This window comes from Hyla sarda, chromosome 10 (genome assembly GCF_029499605.1).
Source record: "Hyla sarda isolate aHylSar1 chromosome 10, aHylSar1.hap1, whole genome shotgun sequence".
NCBI lineage: Eukaryota > Metazoa > Chordata > Amphibia > Anura > Hylidae > Hyla > Hyla sarda.
Genome location: NC_079198.1, coordinates 8,875,960 through 8,893,502, shown reverse-complemented (window position 1 = coordinate 8,893,502; position 17,543 = coordinate 8,875,960). Strand labels below are relative to the sequence as shown.

At 45.9% G+C, this 17,543-nt stretch overlaps 1 protein-coding gene across 2 annotated transcripts; it reads left to right on the top strand.

Annotated features, from left to right (window-relative positions):
* The first annotated feature begins 1,281 nt into the window (after nucleotides 1-1,281).
* Nucleotides 1,282-15,245, top strand: LOC130293854 (phospholipase A2 inhibitor gamma subunit B-like). 2 transcript variants are annotated; one of them, XM_056543023.1, is made up of 5 exons: nucleotides 1,295-1,471; nucleotides 7,363-7,488; nucleotides 9,041-9,196; nucleotides 9,666-9,803; nucleotides 11,275-15,245. In XM_056543023.1, the coding sequence occupies exons 1-5, from the start codon at nucleotides 1,423-1,425 to the stop codon at nucleotides 11,568-11,570; spliced, it is 765 nt and encodes a 254-aa protein (XP_056398998.1). In that variant the 5' UTR covers nucleotides 1,295-1,422; the 3' UTR covers nucleotides 11,571-15,245. The 2 variants fall into 2 exon arrangements, with proteins under 2 accessions (XP_056398999.1, XP_056398998.1); XM_056543024.1 differs by lacking the exon at nucleotides 7,363-7,488 and having other exon boundaries at nucleotides 1,282-1,471; nucleotides 11,275-14,521.
* Nucleotides 15,246-17,543: the final 2,298 nt, after the last annotated feature.

The window sequence follows — 17,543 nt, the reverse complement described above, 5'->3', positions numbered from 1 at the left end:
GTATGTATCTTGGTGTGACTATGTTCAATAAGGCAAAGGCATTTGGATTGCATTGTTACAGTGCTGGACTTTTTCTTCTTCACAAAATCATTTAGAGGGACACAGCAGCTACATGGACCGTACACTTTACCTTTCACAGAAATGTTTCATTTTACTGTGAAAATGGGAAAATCATTTGCAGATGTTTCCTCCCTTAAAGGGGTACTCCGCTGCTCAGCGTTTGGAACAAATTGTTACGAATGGTGCAGCCGGCGCCGGGAGCTTGTGATGTCATAGCCCCACCCCCTCATGACATCACGCCCCGCCCCCTCAATGCAAGTCTATGAGAGGGGGCGTGGCCATGATGTCATGTCTCCGTTTCGGAAGCAGCATCTGGCACAGAATACCAGATGCTGTATGGAGAACTCATGGGGGGGGGGGTCACAGTGGCGGGATCCCTGCGATTAGACATGCTAGTAGACTGAAATTGGCATATTATATTTTTCTGAAGGGATACTCACCCCTAGACATCTTATCCCGGGGGTCCTTCCGCTGGGGACACCGGCAATCTCGGCTACCGCACCCCAGACATCCGGTGCATGGAGCGAACTTCGCCCCGTGCCAGATGACTGGCAATGCGGGGCGGAGGCTTGTGACGTCACGGCCACACCCCGCTCGTGACGTCACGGCCAAACCCCCTCAATGCAAGTCTATGGGAGGGGGTGTGTCGGCCATCACAACCCCTCCCATAGACTTGCATTTAGGGGGCATGACTGTGATGTCACAAGCGAGACGCAACTGTGACGTCACGAGCCGCTGGCGCTCCTGCGCTACAGCACTGCACACGGCGCTCCTAAACGAACGCCGGATACAGCAGGGAGATTGTGGGGGTCCCCAGCGGCGTTATCCCCGCAATCAGACATCTTATTCCCTATCCTTTGGATAGGGGATAAGATGTCTACGAGCGGAGTACTCCTTTAACTCATGTCCTAATGCTTTCAAAGGTCTATAGCATATAGTTCACTACTAGATCCAGCCTTAATAGGATACACTGTATTTTTGTTACTTTATTATTATTTTCCTATTTACCTTCTTTACTTCTGTTATTATTTGAATGTCTCTATTTTCTTATATAATAGTAATGTCAAATTGGTATGCTCGATTACTGATATGACTCCTGAGAGGGGGGCATGTATCTGCCAGCTGAATACCAGGGTTGGGCACAATAATCCATTGTGCCCACTACAGAGTGGAATCTTTTGTATTAGTGGAAGAAAACCTGGCAACAAATAAGGAACCTCTGATGCTGTAATTTGTTTTGTAACCAAACAGCAAAAGAAGAGAATCAAAAATGTATAAGAGTTAAATTAGTTTCGTTTCTCCAACAATGAAACGATTTGATATAAAAGCTCATCTGCAGAACAAGACTCCCCTTCTGCAGCCATGTGTCTCCCGCACTTCGTATTGTTCCTCTCTGCCATCGCAGCAACAGGTAAGATCGTATACTTGTGTAACCTATGCATCCTCCCATCTCTTTTTTATATACTGTTATATACACTGTATTACGACAATGTATCTGTTCAAGTGAATTGTTAAGTTTGATCTTGTATATAAGGGTTAAAGGGGAATTCTGGATTTATACATCTTATCCCTATCCAAAAGATAGGGGATAAGATGTATGATTGCAGGGATCCCTCCGCTGGGGACCCCCGCGATCACCTATGCAGCCTCTGGCATTCTGTTCTGAGTGCTGCCTCCTGCTGGGACTTGTAGTTTTAGAACAGCTTTTGCAAAACTACAACTCCCAGCATGCCCAGACATCCTTTGACTGTCCAGAAATAATAGAGACGGCTTTATAGCAGATCAGATGGTCCAACATCTCACCTATTACTGTCTGGGGCCATGTGTCTTCTGAGGTCCGTATTGTTTCCCTCATACTTGTATTCACAACAATCCCTTAAAGGGGTACTCCGCCCCTAGACATATTATCCCCTATCCAAAGGATAGGGGATAAAATGGCTGATTGTGGGGGTTCCACCACTGGGGCCCCTGCAACCTCCATGCTGACCCTGAGTTATATCCTGTTTTATACTCCAGAGCTGCACTCACTATTCTGCTGGTGAGGTCACTGTGCACATACATTACTTATCCTGTACTGATCCTGAGTTATATCCTGTATTATACTCCAGAGCTGTACTCACTATTCTGCTGGTGAGGTCACTGTGTACATACATTACATTACTTATCCTGTACTGATCCTGAGTTATATCCTGTATTATACTCCAGAGCTGTACTCATTATTCTGCTGGTGAGGTCACTGTGTACATACATTACATTACTTATCCTGTACTGATCCTGAGTTATATCCTGTATTTTACTCCAGAGCTGTACTCACTATTCTGCTGGTGAGGTCACTGTGTACAGGGGAAGTTTATAATGTGCCCCAGGCAGGACCCGAACCGGCCTGCCGCACCCCGCATCTCAGTGACCTCCCTCGACCCTTGGGCCCCAAGGAGAATATTAAAAAAGGGCTGAAGTCCGCCAGGCGTATAAAACCGGACTCATACAACACATCCAACGACGAGTCATCCGGCGAGTCGGACACGGCTCAAGCCACGGACTCTGACTCTGATAATGAAGATGCGGGGTTTCAGGCTGATTGTCATGATGCCGAACCTGAAGTGTCCAGTGAGGCGATTTTAGACGCTCAGGGACAACCACTCTTCAACCCTGATGAGATCATACATCCTCGCTCAGGTGACTGGGCGCCGCTACCACACGTAGCTCAGTACATAGAACATTGGACTAGATGGTCACTAGACCGCACAAATAGGAACAAACTCAGGGCGGAATGCCCTAGGCCCTATGTGGCCAAGAAGGTGGCGGTCACCCCAGAGATAGACCCGGTCCTCCGTAAGTACCTGACCCGGGCTGGCAAATATTCCAAGAAGGGCATTGAACGGTCCTTCAAATTAATACAGGATCGCATACTAGATCTGCTTGGACCGCTCACAAAGATTCTTAATTTATCTGAACAAGCAGCCTCAGCTGACCAACTGACAACCTAGAGGTTGGGCCCAGCGTGCGATATGCATGCTAGGCAGCGCAAACACGGCGTGCTCTACCGAACGTCGCCGTTCGATTTTAATGAAGCTGGAACCCCAGCTCAGTCATTTAGCGGAGAATGAGCCCGGACCCTCCGCGGAAGGTCTCCTCTTCGGAGAGGATCTCATTAAGAACATTAATAAGGTGGTCAGCCTATTTTCCAGTCTAGATAAGGCGCAGACCTCACTAAAGAAAACAGGCCAAACTACCAAGGTTTTTGGCAAGGCCGGTAGAGGCAGAGGCCGATCTGCCGGCCGCTCAACCCCCTATAGGCCCTATGTTAGGCCCTATGCGCACCAACAGTTTGCTACCGCTCAACAACAGTACACCATGCCGGTGGCCCAGCCGGCTCCTTTCTTTCCCCCTCGAGGACGCCCCTGGAGAGGACGTGGAGGCCGCGGATATCCTAGGTCTCGTCCACCGACCGGTGAGTACACACACAATTTCCATTCCACACACAACGGTGGGGGGCAGACTGATGTATTTTACCCACGTCTGGTCCATGATTACGGCAGACGTGTGGATCCTCAATACGGTAGCAGGATACCAGATAGAGTTCCAATCTCTCCCCGTACTGAATTCTATACCTCCACCCATTCAGTTTTCCGCTCAAAACATAGCACTCATAGACAACGAGCTCCGAGAGCTCCTATCCAAACAGGCGGTGATAGAGGTAAACCCCTTGTCCCCCGGTTTTGTAAGCAACCTCTTCTTGGTAAAGAAGAAGGATGGCGGTTATCGCCCGGTGATAAATCTAAGAGATTTAAACCAACACGTGATATATCGGCACTTCAAGATGGAGGGTATCCATCTGTTACGCGACCTTCTCCGGCCAGGAGACTGGTTGGTGAAGATCGACTTAAAGGACGCATATCTTACCGTTCCTATTCACCTCGTTCCTCGTCCCAACCGTTTCTTCGGTTTCTATGGAGGGACCGAATGTGGCAGTTCACCTGCCTGCCATTCGGATTATCATCAGCCCCTTGGTGTTTCACCAAGTTACTGAAACCGGTGGTAGCCACGCTCCGGAGCAGGGGGGTATGGCTTATCATCTACCTGGACGATCTGCTGATCATGGCACGTTCCAGATCGCAGGCCCTGTTACACAAACAATGGGCGGTTTCTCTGATGGAGGACTTAGGATTCCTCATCAACCACAAGAAATCTGTGCTGACTCCCTCACAAGAACTAGAATTCCTAGGTTTCCTAGTGGATACCAAACGTGCCGTTCTGATGCTACCAACCTCCAAATTAGCTCTGATTCGGAAGGAAATCAGAACGACTTTGCGCAGGGATCGAGTGTCCCTGAGGATGATTGCACGCATAGTCGGCCTATTATCAGCCTCGATTCAAGCCATCTTCCCGGCCCCACTTCATTATCGGGCCCTTCAACGACTCAAGAACCTTCACATACGCCAGGGTCTCCGCTATGCAGACGAAGTTGCCCTTTGCCCGGAGGCAGTGGAGGAATTACACTGGTGGCTGCGCCATGCCGTCGAATGGAACGGCAAGACTATATTCAATTCCTGCCCGGACATCATAATAGAGTCCGATGCGAGCCGTCAAGGCTGGGGGGCTCATTGCGGGCGCAATACCACAGGAGGGAGATGGTCCGTAGAGGAGTCTCTCCTCCACATCAATGCCCTGGAACTTTTGGCAGCGTTCTTTGCTATCAAGAGTTTTATCCCTCACAAAACCAATTGTTGCGTTCTTTTACGCATGGACAATGTGGCTGCGGTTCAATATGTCAACCGCCTTGGGGGGACAAGGTCCAGGGTACTGGCAGACATCGCATCCGAATTCTGGCACTTCTGCTTGTCCCGGGACATCATTCCTATTGCGGAATGTCTTCCTGGTGTGTCCAACACAGTGGCAGACTGGAATTCTCGTTATTTGAGGGATTCCAGCGATTGGACATTAGACCGTTCTATTTTTCGGGCTTTGTTGAATCTTTGGGGTCCCTTACACACGGACCTCTTCGCATCTCGCCTCAATCGACAATTGCCTCGCTTTTACAGCTGGAGACCGGACCCGGAAGCATCCGCAGTGGACGCATTCCGCCAGATCTGGTCACGGGGTACACACTATGCGTTCCCCCCCATTCAATACGATCTCCAGATTCCTTCTCCAAGTACTGAATCAGAAGGCGACGGTGGTGTTGATCACCCCCTGGTGGCCGACACAACTGTGGTTTCCCCTTCTCCTAGGGATGACAATCGACTTTCCTCGACTGATTCCCCAGTCGCCTCACCTTCTCATGAACCCTATCATGGGTCCTCATCCGTTGATTTTGGAGGGCAACCTTCCACTCCTTGCGTGGTTGGTTTCGGGATCCCGGACAACGGTGGTGACCTTTCACAGTCGGCTAGAGACCTCCTTGCCTTGGCCTGGGCCCCAGGGACTAGATCGGCATATCGATCGGCCTGGGCTTTGTGGGTTCGTTGGTGTGATCAACGGTAAGTTGATGCCGTTCAAGCACCTGTCTCAGTGATAGTGAACTACCTTGCGGACTCTTATTGAGTCTGGGAAATCGTATAGTTCACTCAACGTGTACAGATCCGCCATATCGGCATACCATTGCCCGGTGGACGCATTGCCAGTTGGCAAACATCCTTTGGTATGTAGGCTCTTAAGGGGAGTAAAATATAAGCGTCCTCCCCGTCCTAGATACTGTCATGGTGTTCCTTTCTCGTTTCAGGATATTGAAGAACGGGACTTCCTTCTACACAGAAGAATCTGAGGAGACCCTGAGTTACAGTGGTTATGCTTTTCTGTTCCAGTTCGAACACAGTTCACGGAGGCCCAGTTGGCCCTGACGACCAGGTTCCAGTTGAAACACAGTTGCTGGGGGTCCAGTTGGCCCTGTCGTCTAGTTCGGGAGATGGAATTCGTTTGCCGTCGGAGTATATCCGGGGTATCAAGATGTCGTGCGCTGTTCCGAAGTTCGCACGAAAGAAAGAGGAGATCCAGCCAGCCCCTTATATAGGGTCTCCACCCCAGGGGAGGGGATTCCAAGGGCTGCTGGGAGTTGTAGTTTTAATAAAATTTTCTAATGTTATGAAGTAAATTCTCTGTAATTTTCTGCTATGGGCATTAAAAAGAAAGGTTTAATGCAAGATACTCGCCTCCTGTCTTCATATAACTTATATTTTCCGTCACGTTAGCTAGGAAAATCTCGATTTATATCCTGTATTATACCCCAGAGCTGTACTCACTATTCTGCTGGTGGGGTCACTGTGTACATACATTACATTACTTATCCTGTTCTGATCCTGAGTTATATCCTGTATTATACTCCAGAGCTGTACTCACTATTCTGCTGGTGGGGTCACAGTGTACATACATTCCTTATCCTTATTTTCATCTGGGATATTTATGGTTTCTCTGCAGTATATACCAGCACTTAGGGGTTGCAGTTGCTGGAGGTAGTCAGGAAGTTGACAACAACTGAGCCAGTTCTGATTTTAATGGTAGTTGAATAAACTTCCTTGCAGCATCAGTAATATGGTTCCCATAACTATTGGAGATATATACCCAGTTTAGCTCATGGTGCTTTGTGCTTTTATACAACTTCCAGCAGTTATAGGGTGCCAGGGGCCCGTCACGGCACATTGTTGGTTGAGGGCCGGGGTAGAGATTTTGCATTGGGGCTCAGGAGCTTCAGCATACACTTCTTGGGGGAGATTCATCAAAACCTGTGCAGAGGAAGAGTGGTGCAGTTGCCCATAGCAACCAATCAGATTGCTTCTTTCATTTTCCACAGGCCTCTAAAGAGGCCTGTGGAAAACGAAAGAAGCGATCTGATTGGTTGCTATGGGCAACTGTACCACTCTTCCTCTGCACAGGTTTTGATAAATCTCCCCCCTTATGTGCAAAATTCTACCAAGAACCTTCCTCTTTTTCTTTCTTTTTTTTTTTTTTCTTTTGTTTAAATGTTTATTAAGAAAACAAATAATCAAGGGTACAAGATGAGAGCAAAGAAGCAAAGAATAGGGTACCAAAGTACAAATATGAATTGTAAACATAAGAGGTCACACGTGAGGTCAGGGGGTCCCAGGCGAGGGTGCAGGGAGGCCATATCTCAAGAACTGGGGAGACGAGGCAAAATCAATCCATGGGCGCCAGGTAGTGCCCTGAGGTAGACTTCAGGTCAGCCAAACATTCTTCTAGGCCTTGTATATGCAAAATTTCACGGCGTCAATTTGTGTGTGGTAGCGGGGGGGGGGGGGGGAACCTTCCTCTTCATCTTGACATCATAATATTTGTATTTTATTTCAGGTTATGGTGGTTTGCATTGTATTCAGTGTTCCATCTTTGGCTCAGATTCCTGTACCTTCCTTACCTCTGTTGCCTCCTGCCCCGATGGCAACGTCTGCGCCTCCCGGTATAGGATATCTATAATAGGTAAGAGGTGGGACTATCTGATCTGCTATGAAGCCTACGCTATCATTTCTGGAAAAACAATCTAAATAAATAAATTAAGAAACTTCCTTCTTGAGTCAGGAAGCCCCTGTGTACGTTAGACAGTCGGCTGGTCCTGCAAAAATCAACGGACTTGGCCATTTTTTCTCTGATGTGTATAAGAACTAGGACAGCAAATGGAGTCTTTACCCGGGATAAGGAAGAGCCTAGTGACAACTCCTACTATAGGAAAGGAAATGCAATATGGAAAGTCATGACCCCGCTCTTCTCTACCAGCCCCTTGTCTGTGTCCTTTGAATGGTATTTCGTCTCTAAGTATTTGTTTTAATGCTCATGGATGATAACAACATGACTGGGTACTAACGCTGCAAAATCCTCAATATTTGACTGCAATGGGGTTTAAATACAAGCCAACAATTAGGTATACCATGCTACCAGTTCTTTGTTTTCTGTAGAGTAGATATTAATGGGTATTAGATCTGGGGCCGACTAACCATATGGGCGTTAGAGCAGTGCCCAAGGGGCCATGACTAGAAGGGTCCTAATACCCTCTAATCAAGGGGAATGCTCCTTAAAGTGTACCCGTCAGATCCATCAAAAAAACATTTTTTCTAATATATCACTCAGTACCTAATCCTGACCATGTACATCGAATTTTTATGTGTCTAGCTCCTTTATTTATTTTTTTATTAGACTTTTAATTTAGCTCATTAGTCTGAATTCCTCTCAAAGAGAGGGGGTGTGGCCTCACTGTGCAGGTCTCCGCCCCCTCCCTCAGTATGCTGTCTGCTCACATCTCCCCTAGCATTAGCAAAACTACAACTCCCAGCATGTCCTCACTGACAGTAGCGGGACACAAGCTGACAGTGGGAGGGTTTATCCTCCAGCTCTGAGCCCTGCGCTCACAGCTGTCAATCAAGGAAGTGTGTCCATGACATAGGTGATGACGCACGGACACAGCAGGACTAGTATGTGTCAAAGCAGGCCGGGGGGTCAGTTGTTTGACTGGATTTTTCAGTATTAAATACTGAAAATTTTCTAATGAAAGCAATTGCAAAATCTATTGGTTATACATGCTTTACAACATATCAAAAGTTTTTGCATCTGACAGTGCCCATTTAATTGCAATTTATTTTATGTCTTTAATAGTGGGAAAGGGTCCGATGACCATGAATGTCCAAGTGACCCAAATTACAATCAATTTTCCCCTGCTGTAAATATTTCAATTTTTTAACCAATACCAGGAGATTGGATCGAGAGAGAAAATGTAGATATGTATGGATAATTTCCTAATAGTAGCTACTGTATGTAATACCACATTACGTCTATAGTGGCCGCTAGTAGCTCCCTTCATTGACATCAATGGATCCGTCTGGGTTACAGCAGCCAGAGCAGCAGTGATCAGATAGTTGCCAGCCTGATCTCATTTAGAGAAGAGGGTGTCCAACAGCGCCTCCCCGCCCATACACTTTATTTACTGTAAATTTTGAAACGCTTAAAAATGTTTAACTTGTTTTGCATGTATTATCCTTAGGTGCCATTGGGTTCATCTCCCAGGATTTTGATAGATTCTGTGCTCATCCAAGTGAATGTAATGTAACTGGGACATTACGAAAAAGCTACAATACTTTGGAGAGGATGGCGACTACATGCTGTTCTACAGATCGATGTACACCAGAAAAGCCCATAGGTAAATAGACAGTAGCAGAATTGTATTATGGGAAAGGGTCCATGGGTACAATGGTTTACACACACGCACACACGCATGCACACATTTCCTAACAACATTTGGTAGCTCCAAAACGTTGGCATCCATAAAAGAGACAGCTACAATAAAACACAAAGTAAATAAATAAATAAATAAATAATAAATAAATAAACCATTACACTAGGTTGGTTTGTAGTTTAAAGCTATACTCTTCTCTATAGGAGCTTAACACAGAGACTGATAAAACGATAAAAGTCAAGACTGTCAGCATAGCCTTGAGTGCGGCATTAGCTCCATATGGATATAAATGGCTTTGGTGATAACAGGACAGTTCTCCGAGATCCCATCATCCCCTTATCAGTTACTTAGTATAATCCTCCCTCCTCGTGATTTTGTAGTCATTAATATTCTTTAGATATGATTTTTTTTTACTCTTTTTGTGTTGTTGCAGCGCCAGATGAAAGTTCGGAGCCCAATGGATTACAATGTGACCAATGCTTTAGAGATCCATCATGTCTTATTCCGGGCTCCGTGAACTGTATGGGAGATGAGAACATGTGCCTTCTTACAACTACAAAAAAAAACACAGGTAAAATTATAACAAAAATCCAAACAAAACAATACATCACATACAACGACAACCAAGGGAGCTTGTCTGCAGGACATGTTAAAGGGGTACTCCACCAAAGAATAGGGGATCAGATGTCTGATCGCGGGAGATGGGGAGGTCGGGGGATGCAGGGGGGTCTGGCCGCTTGGACCCCTAATGATCTCCGGACTGGCACCCCACCATTATGAACATTTATGTTCAGAATGCCGGATTCAGGTGGGTGTGGTTGTGATGTCACACCATGCCCCCTCCATTCATGTCTATGGGAGGGGGCATGAAGACTGTCACACCCCCTCCTATAGATATGAACAGGGGGGGGGGGGTGACGTCATGAACACAGAAGCCCAAGGCTGACATTCTTAACATACATTTTTAGAACAATGAGGTGACGGCCTAGAAATACCTGGGGGCCCAAGTGGCTGGACCCCCATCCACCTCCCCCACCCCACCCCCTGTAATCAGACATTTGATCCCCTATCCTTTGGAGGTCAGGGAAGGGAGTCCATACATACATGATGTATTCGTCATGCAGGTTTCATGATTTCGATATTATAATATATAAACATTGATTGATATATTAATATACACTGATTGATATACACAATTGATTTACATGATCACAATATATATATATATATATATATATATATATATATATACATTTGTGAAGTTCCTGGCTGCTACCACATGTGCCCCGCTTAGGTGTTTGCAGCTCTCTGTATTCAGATCACGTATTCAGCGATGATTGATAGCTCAAGCCCAAGTATTCTCACTGCCTCCTGAACACCATGCAGTTTCCAGGGAGCACTAAGGCACCATGAAAATTACATAGCGAGCAGAGGCTCTCGTTGTTTTGATAGAAGTCTCTGCTCCTCGTTGTAAGCACTGCACTGCTTAATGTATGACACATGGAGGTAAGTGACAATGCTTTTCATGAACTTACCTGTCCCCGCTCAATGCCACCTCAGATCTCTCAGACGCCACCGGAAACATCCCACATAGTCCCTTGCAACTCTGTGACACAGTCTGCATAGCCAATCAGGAGATTGGAGCAATTTGCCAAACAGCCCTGGCACCTGCGCTCACACCTCCTTGTGGTGAGAGGTGTAAATGGGAGTCTGATACTCTCGCCATTGGAGCATACATTGGTAATTGTGTTTCTTCCCTTCAACAGCATTGTCTTCCCTGTGCTTCTATTCTTACCTCATCTGACCCATTGCCTGTCTCCTGACTAACCTTTCGACTGCAAATTTTGTACCACATTGTCCTCCTGGTCTGACCCTGGCTTGCTTGGGATTATGATTCTATTTGTGATTTTATAAGTCTCTTAAATCAGACATGTTATGAAAGTCGGCCACCCGACATCTTTACACCTTAGCAGTTGGAAGACCATGCTAGGACACTGCACTGTGACTTTAAAAGTCCTTATATCTTATATTTATTTTCACAGGTTCCGTGACATTAACTAGAACACAAAACAGCTGTGCCTCCAAAGGACTCTGCTATTTAGGAAACACGGATTCCACTTCTGGTACTGTGCGTGAAGAAACTATGTATTCATGCACTCCTGCTAGTGGAGCCACTCCGGCTAGTGGAGCCACTCCGGCTAGTGGAGCCACTCCGGCTAGTGGAGCCACTTTGGCTAGTGGAGCTCCATATAATCTATCACCTACGGCACTAATAGTTTTGTCACCTCTACTGTCATTCATTACGGTTCTAATCCAGTTTAATAAATGCGACTTGTAAGACAGGAGCCATCTTGGGGATGTTGATGTGAATAGTTTTCATTACAGTGATTGTCTTAAAAATAATAATTCGTCAAAATTGGGAACTCCCCTTACCAAACCATACAACCATTTTTAGAGCATAAGGCTACATTCACACTACATTTTGGCTACCCAGAAGGGGAATTTAAAAACTGTCAGCTGCTGTATCCCTGCCGGACGCATGCCACATTCCATTAATTTAAATGAGCTGGCAGGAGTCAGATTGCAGAGGCAGATGGGCTTATTTTTTGCACTGTATCCGGTTTTGTTGCCAGACTGAAAACCGTGGTCTGCCATGGTTTTCAGTCCGGCAATAAAACTGAAACGGTGCAAAAATGAGTCAACAGAAGTCACAATCTGACTCCGGCATGCGGCATGGGTCCGGCAGGGATATGGAAGCAGCCAGTTTTTCAATTTTCCTGCCGGATACGGTAGCTGTATGCCCAAAATGTAGTGTGAATGCACCCTAAGTTGGTTTTAGTGGTAAGGTAGACTCTAATCCAGTGTTTACCAACCAGCGTGCCTCCAGCTATTGCAAATATACAACTCCCAGCATACCTGGACAGCCGTTGGCTGTTCCGGGCATAATGGGAGTTGTATTTTTGCAATAGCTTGAGGCACCCTGATTGGAAAAGACTGCTCTTATTTCATAATAAACATAGTTGGTATCATGCTAGTACCACGAGTGACATCTCTAAAGTCTTAATATTTTAGAATGTTTGGTATGTTATAGTCATTCATATTGACAAGATCTAGTCAACAAATGCATCAACATTTATCTTCCATTTTAACAGAATGTCTATGTCCAAGAGACTTTTTTGAAATTCGTCCTCCCACAGGACTTTTCTGAAGAGCCAGCGTATGTCTTCTTAGCTAGAGGAGAGAAACTTTTTAAAAGTTCGGTTCTGCCCATTCGCCAATCTCTGGCAAAAAGTTCTGGTTCTGACAGAACTAGTTCTGTCCTCAATTGCATTTCACCATTAACCCAAAGACCCATGTGTAACACTGTCTTAGAGTCCTAAAAGCCCTGTATAACTCTGTTAGGTCACCTAGGAGTGTATCTATGGACTTCTGAGCTGTTTTTAAGGCAAAGCTAATTTCAAAGCTATGGCAACATGTATGGCTATGGATAACCAGATGGTACTGATGGTAACTAAGAGGATAATTAAAAACTTATTGAACTGGTGTATTTTTTATGCCTTTTAAAATAAAAATTAAAAATAAAATAAAAATAAAAATCATCCCTGACGGTGTTTATGTGCACATAGAGCTATTGAGAGAAGGAGTGGCTTTTTCCAAGTGGTCAAAAAATGATCCCTTTTTTGGGAGGTTTTGTGCCTGGAAAGGGAAGGAGAAATGGATTTTTACAGGCTGTAAAAAATTATTCCTATTTTGAGGTATAGCAAAAGGATTAGTGTCCTAGAGACTGCAGAAGTGACACAAAACCCTCTATGCGGCTTTATCACAATTAGGGTAAAACCAAAAAATCCTGTTACACTTCTGATAATATTTGCACTGAACAGAAGTGCAACACACACTGCTGCATTCACTACACTTATACTATATGTGGCCCCTACTCCTATCTGTGTTGTTTACTGCTCACTGTCCCTCACAGAGAACTTCATCTAACACCTGATATCTCTATAATAGATGCTGAAGCTATGTGCATAGGCTTTTATATGGGCTTTGAAATCACCCCTATATTACCTCCTTATTAAATTGGAGAGCTGATTGCAAGGCATTATGGTATTCTCTAAGGTCATGTGATCCTTCCTGGTTCTCCTTTCTGTCATGTGGCTGATGTAATTTTAGCAGTTTCAGAAATCTAACTTTTGCGGTTCGCTCATCTCTATTCTTAGCTATATTGCTCTGTTATCATTGTGCACACAGGTCATTTTTAAATTTAATAATCAACAAAATTGCTTAAATAGAGTTGTCTTTGCTTAACCCTTAGGATCCATATCTGTGTAACAGCCTTGGATCACCATAATATCCTCTAGTATTGAGATCGACCAGTCCAACTTGTCTTAGTGGTGACTCTCATAGCTTATAATGTTTATTTCGCATTTGAGGTGAGTGGTGACCCCTAAAGGTTATATTTCCCAATAATAGCACTCAAGAACAGAAGAATCAATTTACTTGAACCTTTGCAATGTCAAGAATTCTTCTTTTCTTTAGAAGACATTTGCATAGCTTTAAATGTGCATTAGACAAAAACAGTCTAGTGGCAAAAAATAAATGAAATGCCAGCCATAACCGGTTTTACATATTCTGCATAACTTTTTTATGAAAAAGCTCCACACCCAGTCATTTTGACAAAAAAAAAAACATTCTCTTGTGAACACTGTGAGATCTTTCGGCAGACAATGTATGCCATCGTTAAATTGATAACTCCTTCGTTTGGATTATTTGGATGTAGGAAAGACTGAAGAACTTGAACTCTATGGTCATCCTCAAGTTTATGAGTCAAGAACCCCTTCAACCAAGCCTTAACATACATGCATTAGATGTTTTCTGAAGTGCCGAGTACCATGACTGTGGAGCTGTATATGGATGGTTTGGGTTCTTAAGTAGTTCCTGAAATTGAAGCTGAAGTCTAAGGTGATCCTTCAATTGCTTTGGACGGAATTCTAAACTCTGGAAGATCCTTCGGGAGACAATTTAAACAATGGGCAATCTGGGAGCTCCTTAAGTTATATTTTTCGGGTAAGGGAAGACTCTTTAAGGTGAAGAACCTGAATTCCAATCTTGGCATCAAGCTTGTGAAGATCTTCTTCAACCAAGCTCCATATTACATGTACTAGATGTCTTGTCTGGTCCAAGTAACATGATTGTGCATTTGTCTTTGGATGGTTAGGATTCCAGAGGATAGCCCAAACCTGACAGATTATATACCAGCTGTAGGAGTATTGATGTTGGCTATGACCATTGGTGAGTACTATTTTGTCCCCAACTAGCTTGATATTCCACAATAAAATCTACATAGTGTCTTCTTGTTGTTTTGTTTCTATTGAAGTAGTATGAAGCCACAAATTCTACAATATTTCAGGTCATTGATATTTCCCAATTGAAGCAGACATTACTGAGACAGCAGAATCTGCCACCAAAATGGTTGCCACAGTCTATTAGCAGAGGACAATTGGTGACTGGCATAAACCATCTGTAACAAAAATACCAATATCTTTGTAGTGTAGTAACAAAATAAGGAAAAAAACGACAACATGTCATAATAATCTTCAATTAGTAACTTATAGAATTTAAATATTTAATAAATATACATCAGAAGTTCTTTAAAAGTTTTGGTAATTTCATGAGATGATGACAAGAATTCTCAATTTCTTAATAGGTTACCTGATCCTTCTTCTGATATCTTTGAACTAATTGCTAATTTTACTGTTCTCACTTGATTGCAGTGCAGTGACAGAATTCTGACCTTAATTCCCTGAAGAAGCAAGTTGGGGGTGAAACATGTTGGGGAGGCAGAAATAATTTTTAATAAATCCTTTAGGCCTTTTTGAATGTTGTAAACTAAAGACATAATGAAAGTACACAGTTTGCCCTTAAGAACACAGACTCCACCTGTCCTTCACTATGAGTGAAGGAGTTAGAAGTGAGGAGATGTTAGGAGTGAGAAGTGTTTTGCAAAAGCTTTATAGACAAATTGTAGAATACCATGAAGCAATAGGAATACAGATGTTACGCCGAGCGCTCCGGGTCCCCGCTCCTCCCCGGAGCGCTCGCTACACTTCCCTCACTGCAGCGCCCCGGTCGGTTCCACGGACCCGGGGCGCTGCGTTACTACCTCCGGCCGGGATGCGATTCGCGATGCGGGTAGCGCCCGCTCGCGATGCGCACCCCGGCTCCCGTACCTTACTCGCTCCCCGTCAGTTCTGTCCCGGCGCGCGCGGCCCCGCTCCCTAGGGCGCGCGCGCGCCGGGTCTTTGCGATTTAAAGGGCCACTGCACCGCTGATTGGTGCAGTGGTTCCAATTAGTGTTTACACCTGTACACTTCCCTATATCACCTCACTTCCCCTTCACTCCCTCGCCGGATCTTGTTGCCCTAGTGCCAGTGAAAGCGTTCCTTGTGTGTTCCTTGCCTGTGATTCCAGACCTTCTGCCGTTGCCCCTGACTACGATCCTTGCTGCCTGCCCCGACCTTCTGCTACGTCCGACCTTGCTTCTGTCTACTCCCTTGTACCGCGCCTATCTTCAGCAGCCAGAGAGGTTGAGCCGTTGCTAGGGGATACGACCTGGTCACTACCGCCGCAGCAAGACCATCCCGCTTTGCGGCGGGCTCTGGTGAAAACCAGTAGTGACTTAGAACCGATCCTCTAGCACGGTCCACGCCAATCCCTCTCTGGCACAGAGGATCCACTACCTGCCAGCCGGCATCGTGACAGTAGATCCGGCCATGGATCCCGCTGAAGTTCCTCTGCCAGTTGTCGCTGACCTCACCACGGTGGTCGCCCAGCAGTCACAACAGATTGCGCAACAAGGCCAACAGCTGTCTCAACTGACTGTTATGCTACAACAGTTACTACCACAGCTCCAGCAATCATCTCCTCCGCCAGCTCCTGTACCTCCTCCGCAGCGAGTGGCCGCTTCTGGAATACGACTATCCTTGCCGGATAAATTTGATGGGGACTCTAAGTTTTGCCGTGGCTTTCTTTCCCAATGTTCATTACACTTGGAGATGATGTCGGACCAGTTCCCCACTGAAAGGTCTAAGGTGGCTTTCGTAGTCAGCCTGCTGTCTGGAAAAGCCCTGGCTTGGGCCACACCGCTCTGGGACCGCAATGACCCCGTCACTGCCTCTGTACACTCCTTCTTCTCGGAAATTCGAAGTGTCTTTGAGGAACCTGCCCGAGCCTCTTCTGCTGAGACTGCCCTGTTGAACCTGGTCCAGGGTAATTCTTCCGTTGGCGAGTATGCCGTACAGTTCCGTACCCTTGCTTCAGAATTATCCTGGAATAATGAGGCACTCTGCGCGACCTTTAAAAAAGGCCTATCCAGCAACATTAAAGATGTTCTGGCCGCACGAGAAATCCCTGCTAACCTACATGAACTCATCCATCTTGCCACTCGCATTGACATGCGTTTTTCCGAACGGCGTCAGGAGCTCCGCCAGGATATGGACTCTGTTCGCACGAGGCGTTTCTTCTCCCCGGCTCCTCTCTCCTCTGGTCCCCTGCAATCTGTTCCTGTGCCTCCCGCCGTGGAGGCTATGCAGGTCGACCGGTCTCGCCTGACACCCCAAGAGAGGACACGACGCCGCATGGAGAATCTCTGCCTGTACTGTGCTAGTACCGAACACTTCCTGAAGGATTGTCCTATCCGTCCTCCCCGCCTGGAAAGACGTCCGCTGACTCCGCACAAAGGTGAGACAGTCCTTGATGTCTACTCTGCTTCTCCACGTCTTACTGTGCCTGTGCGGATATCTGCCTCTGCCTTCTCCTTCTCTGCTGTGGCCTTCTTGGACTCTGGATCTGCAGGAAATTTCATCTTAGCCTCTCTCGTCAACAGGTTCAACATCCCGGTGACCAGTCTCGCCAGACCCCTCTACATCAATTGTGTAAACAATGAAAGATTGGACTGTACTATACGTTTCCGCACGGAGCCCCTTCTAATGTGCATCGGATCTCATCACGAGAGGATTGAACTGTTGGTCCTCCCCAATTGCACTTCTGAAATCCTTCTTGGACTTCCCTGGCTTCAACTCCATTCCCCAATCCTGGATTGGTCCACTGGGGAGATCAAGAGTTGGGGGCCCTCTTGTTCCAAGGACTGCTTAAAACCGGTTCCCAGTAAACCTGGCCGTGTCCCTGTGCTTCCTCATGTAACCGGTCTCCCTAAGGCCTATATGGACTTTGCGGACGTTTTTTGCAAAAAACAAGCTGAGACTCTACCTCCTCACAGGCCTTATGATTGTCCCATTGACCTCCTCCCGGGCAC

Excerpts from the sequence above, each read along its gene's own strand:
- LOC130293854 (XM_056543023.1), top strand. The coding sequence starts at position 1,423 with ATGTGTCTCCCGCACTTCGTATTGTTCCTCTCTGCCATCGCAGCAACA. Across the intron at positions 9,197-9,665 it reads TACACCAGAAAAGCCCATAG|CGCCAGATGAAAGTTCGGAG; the intron begins GTAAATAGACAG and ends GTGTTGTTGCAG. Across the intron at positions 9,804-11,274 it reads AACTACAAAAAAAAACACAG|GTTCCGTGACATTAACTAGA; the intron begins GTAAAATTATAA and ends TTATTTTCACAG.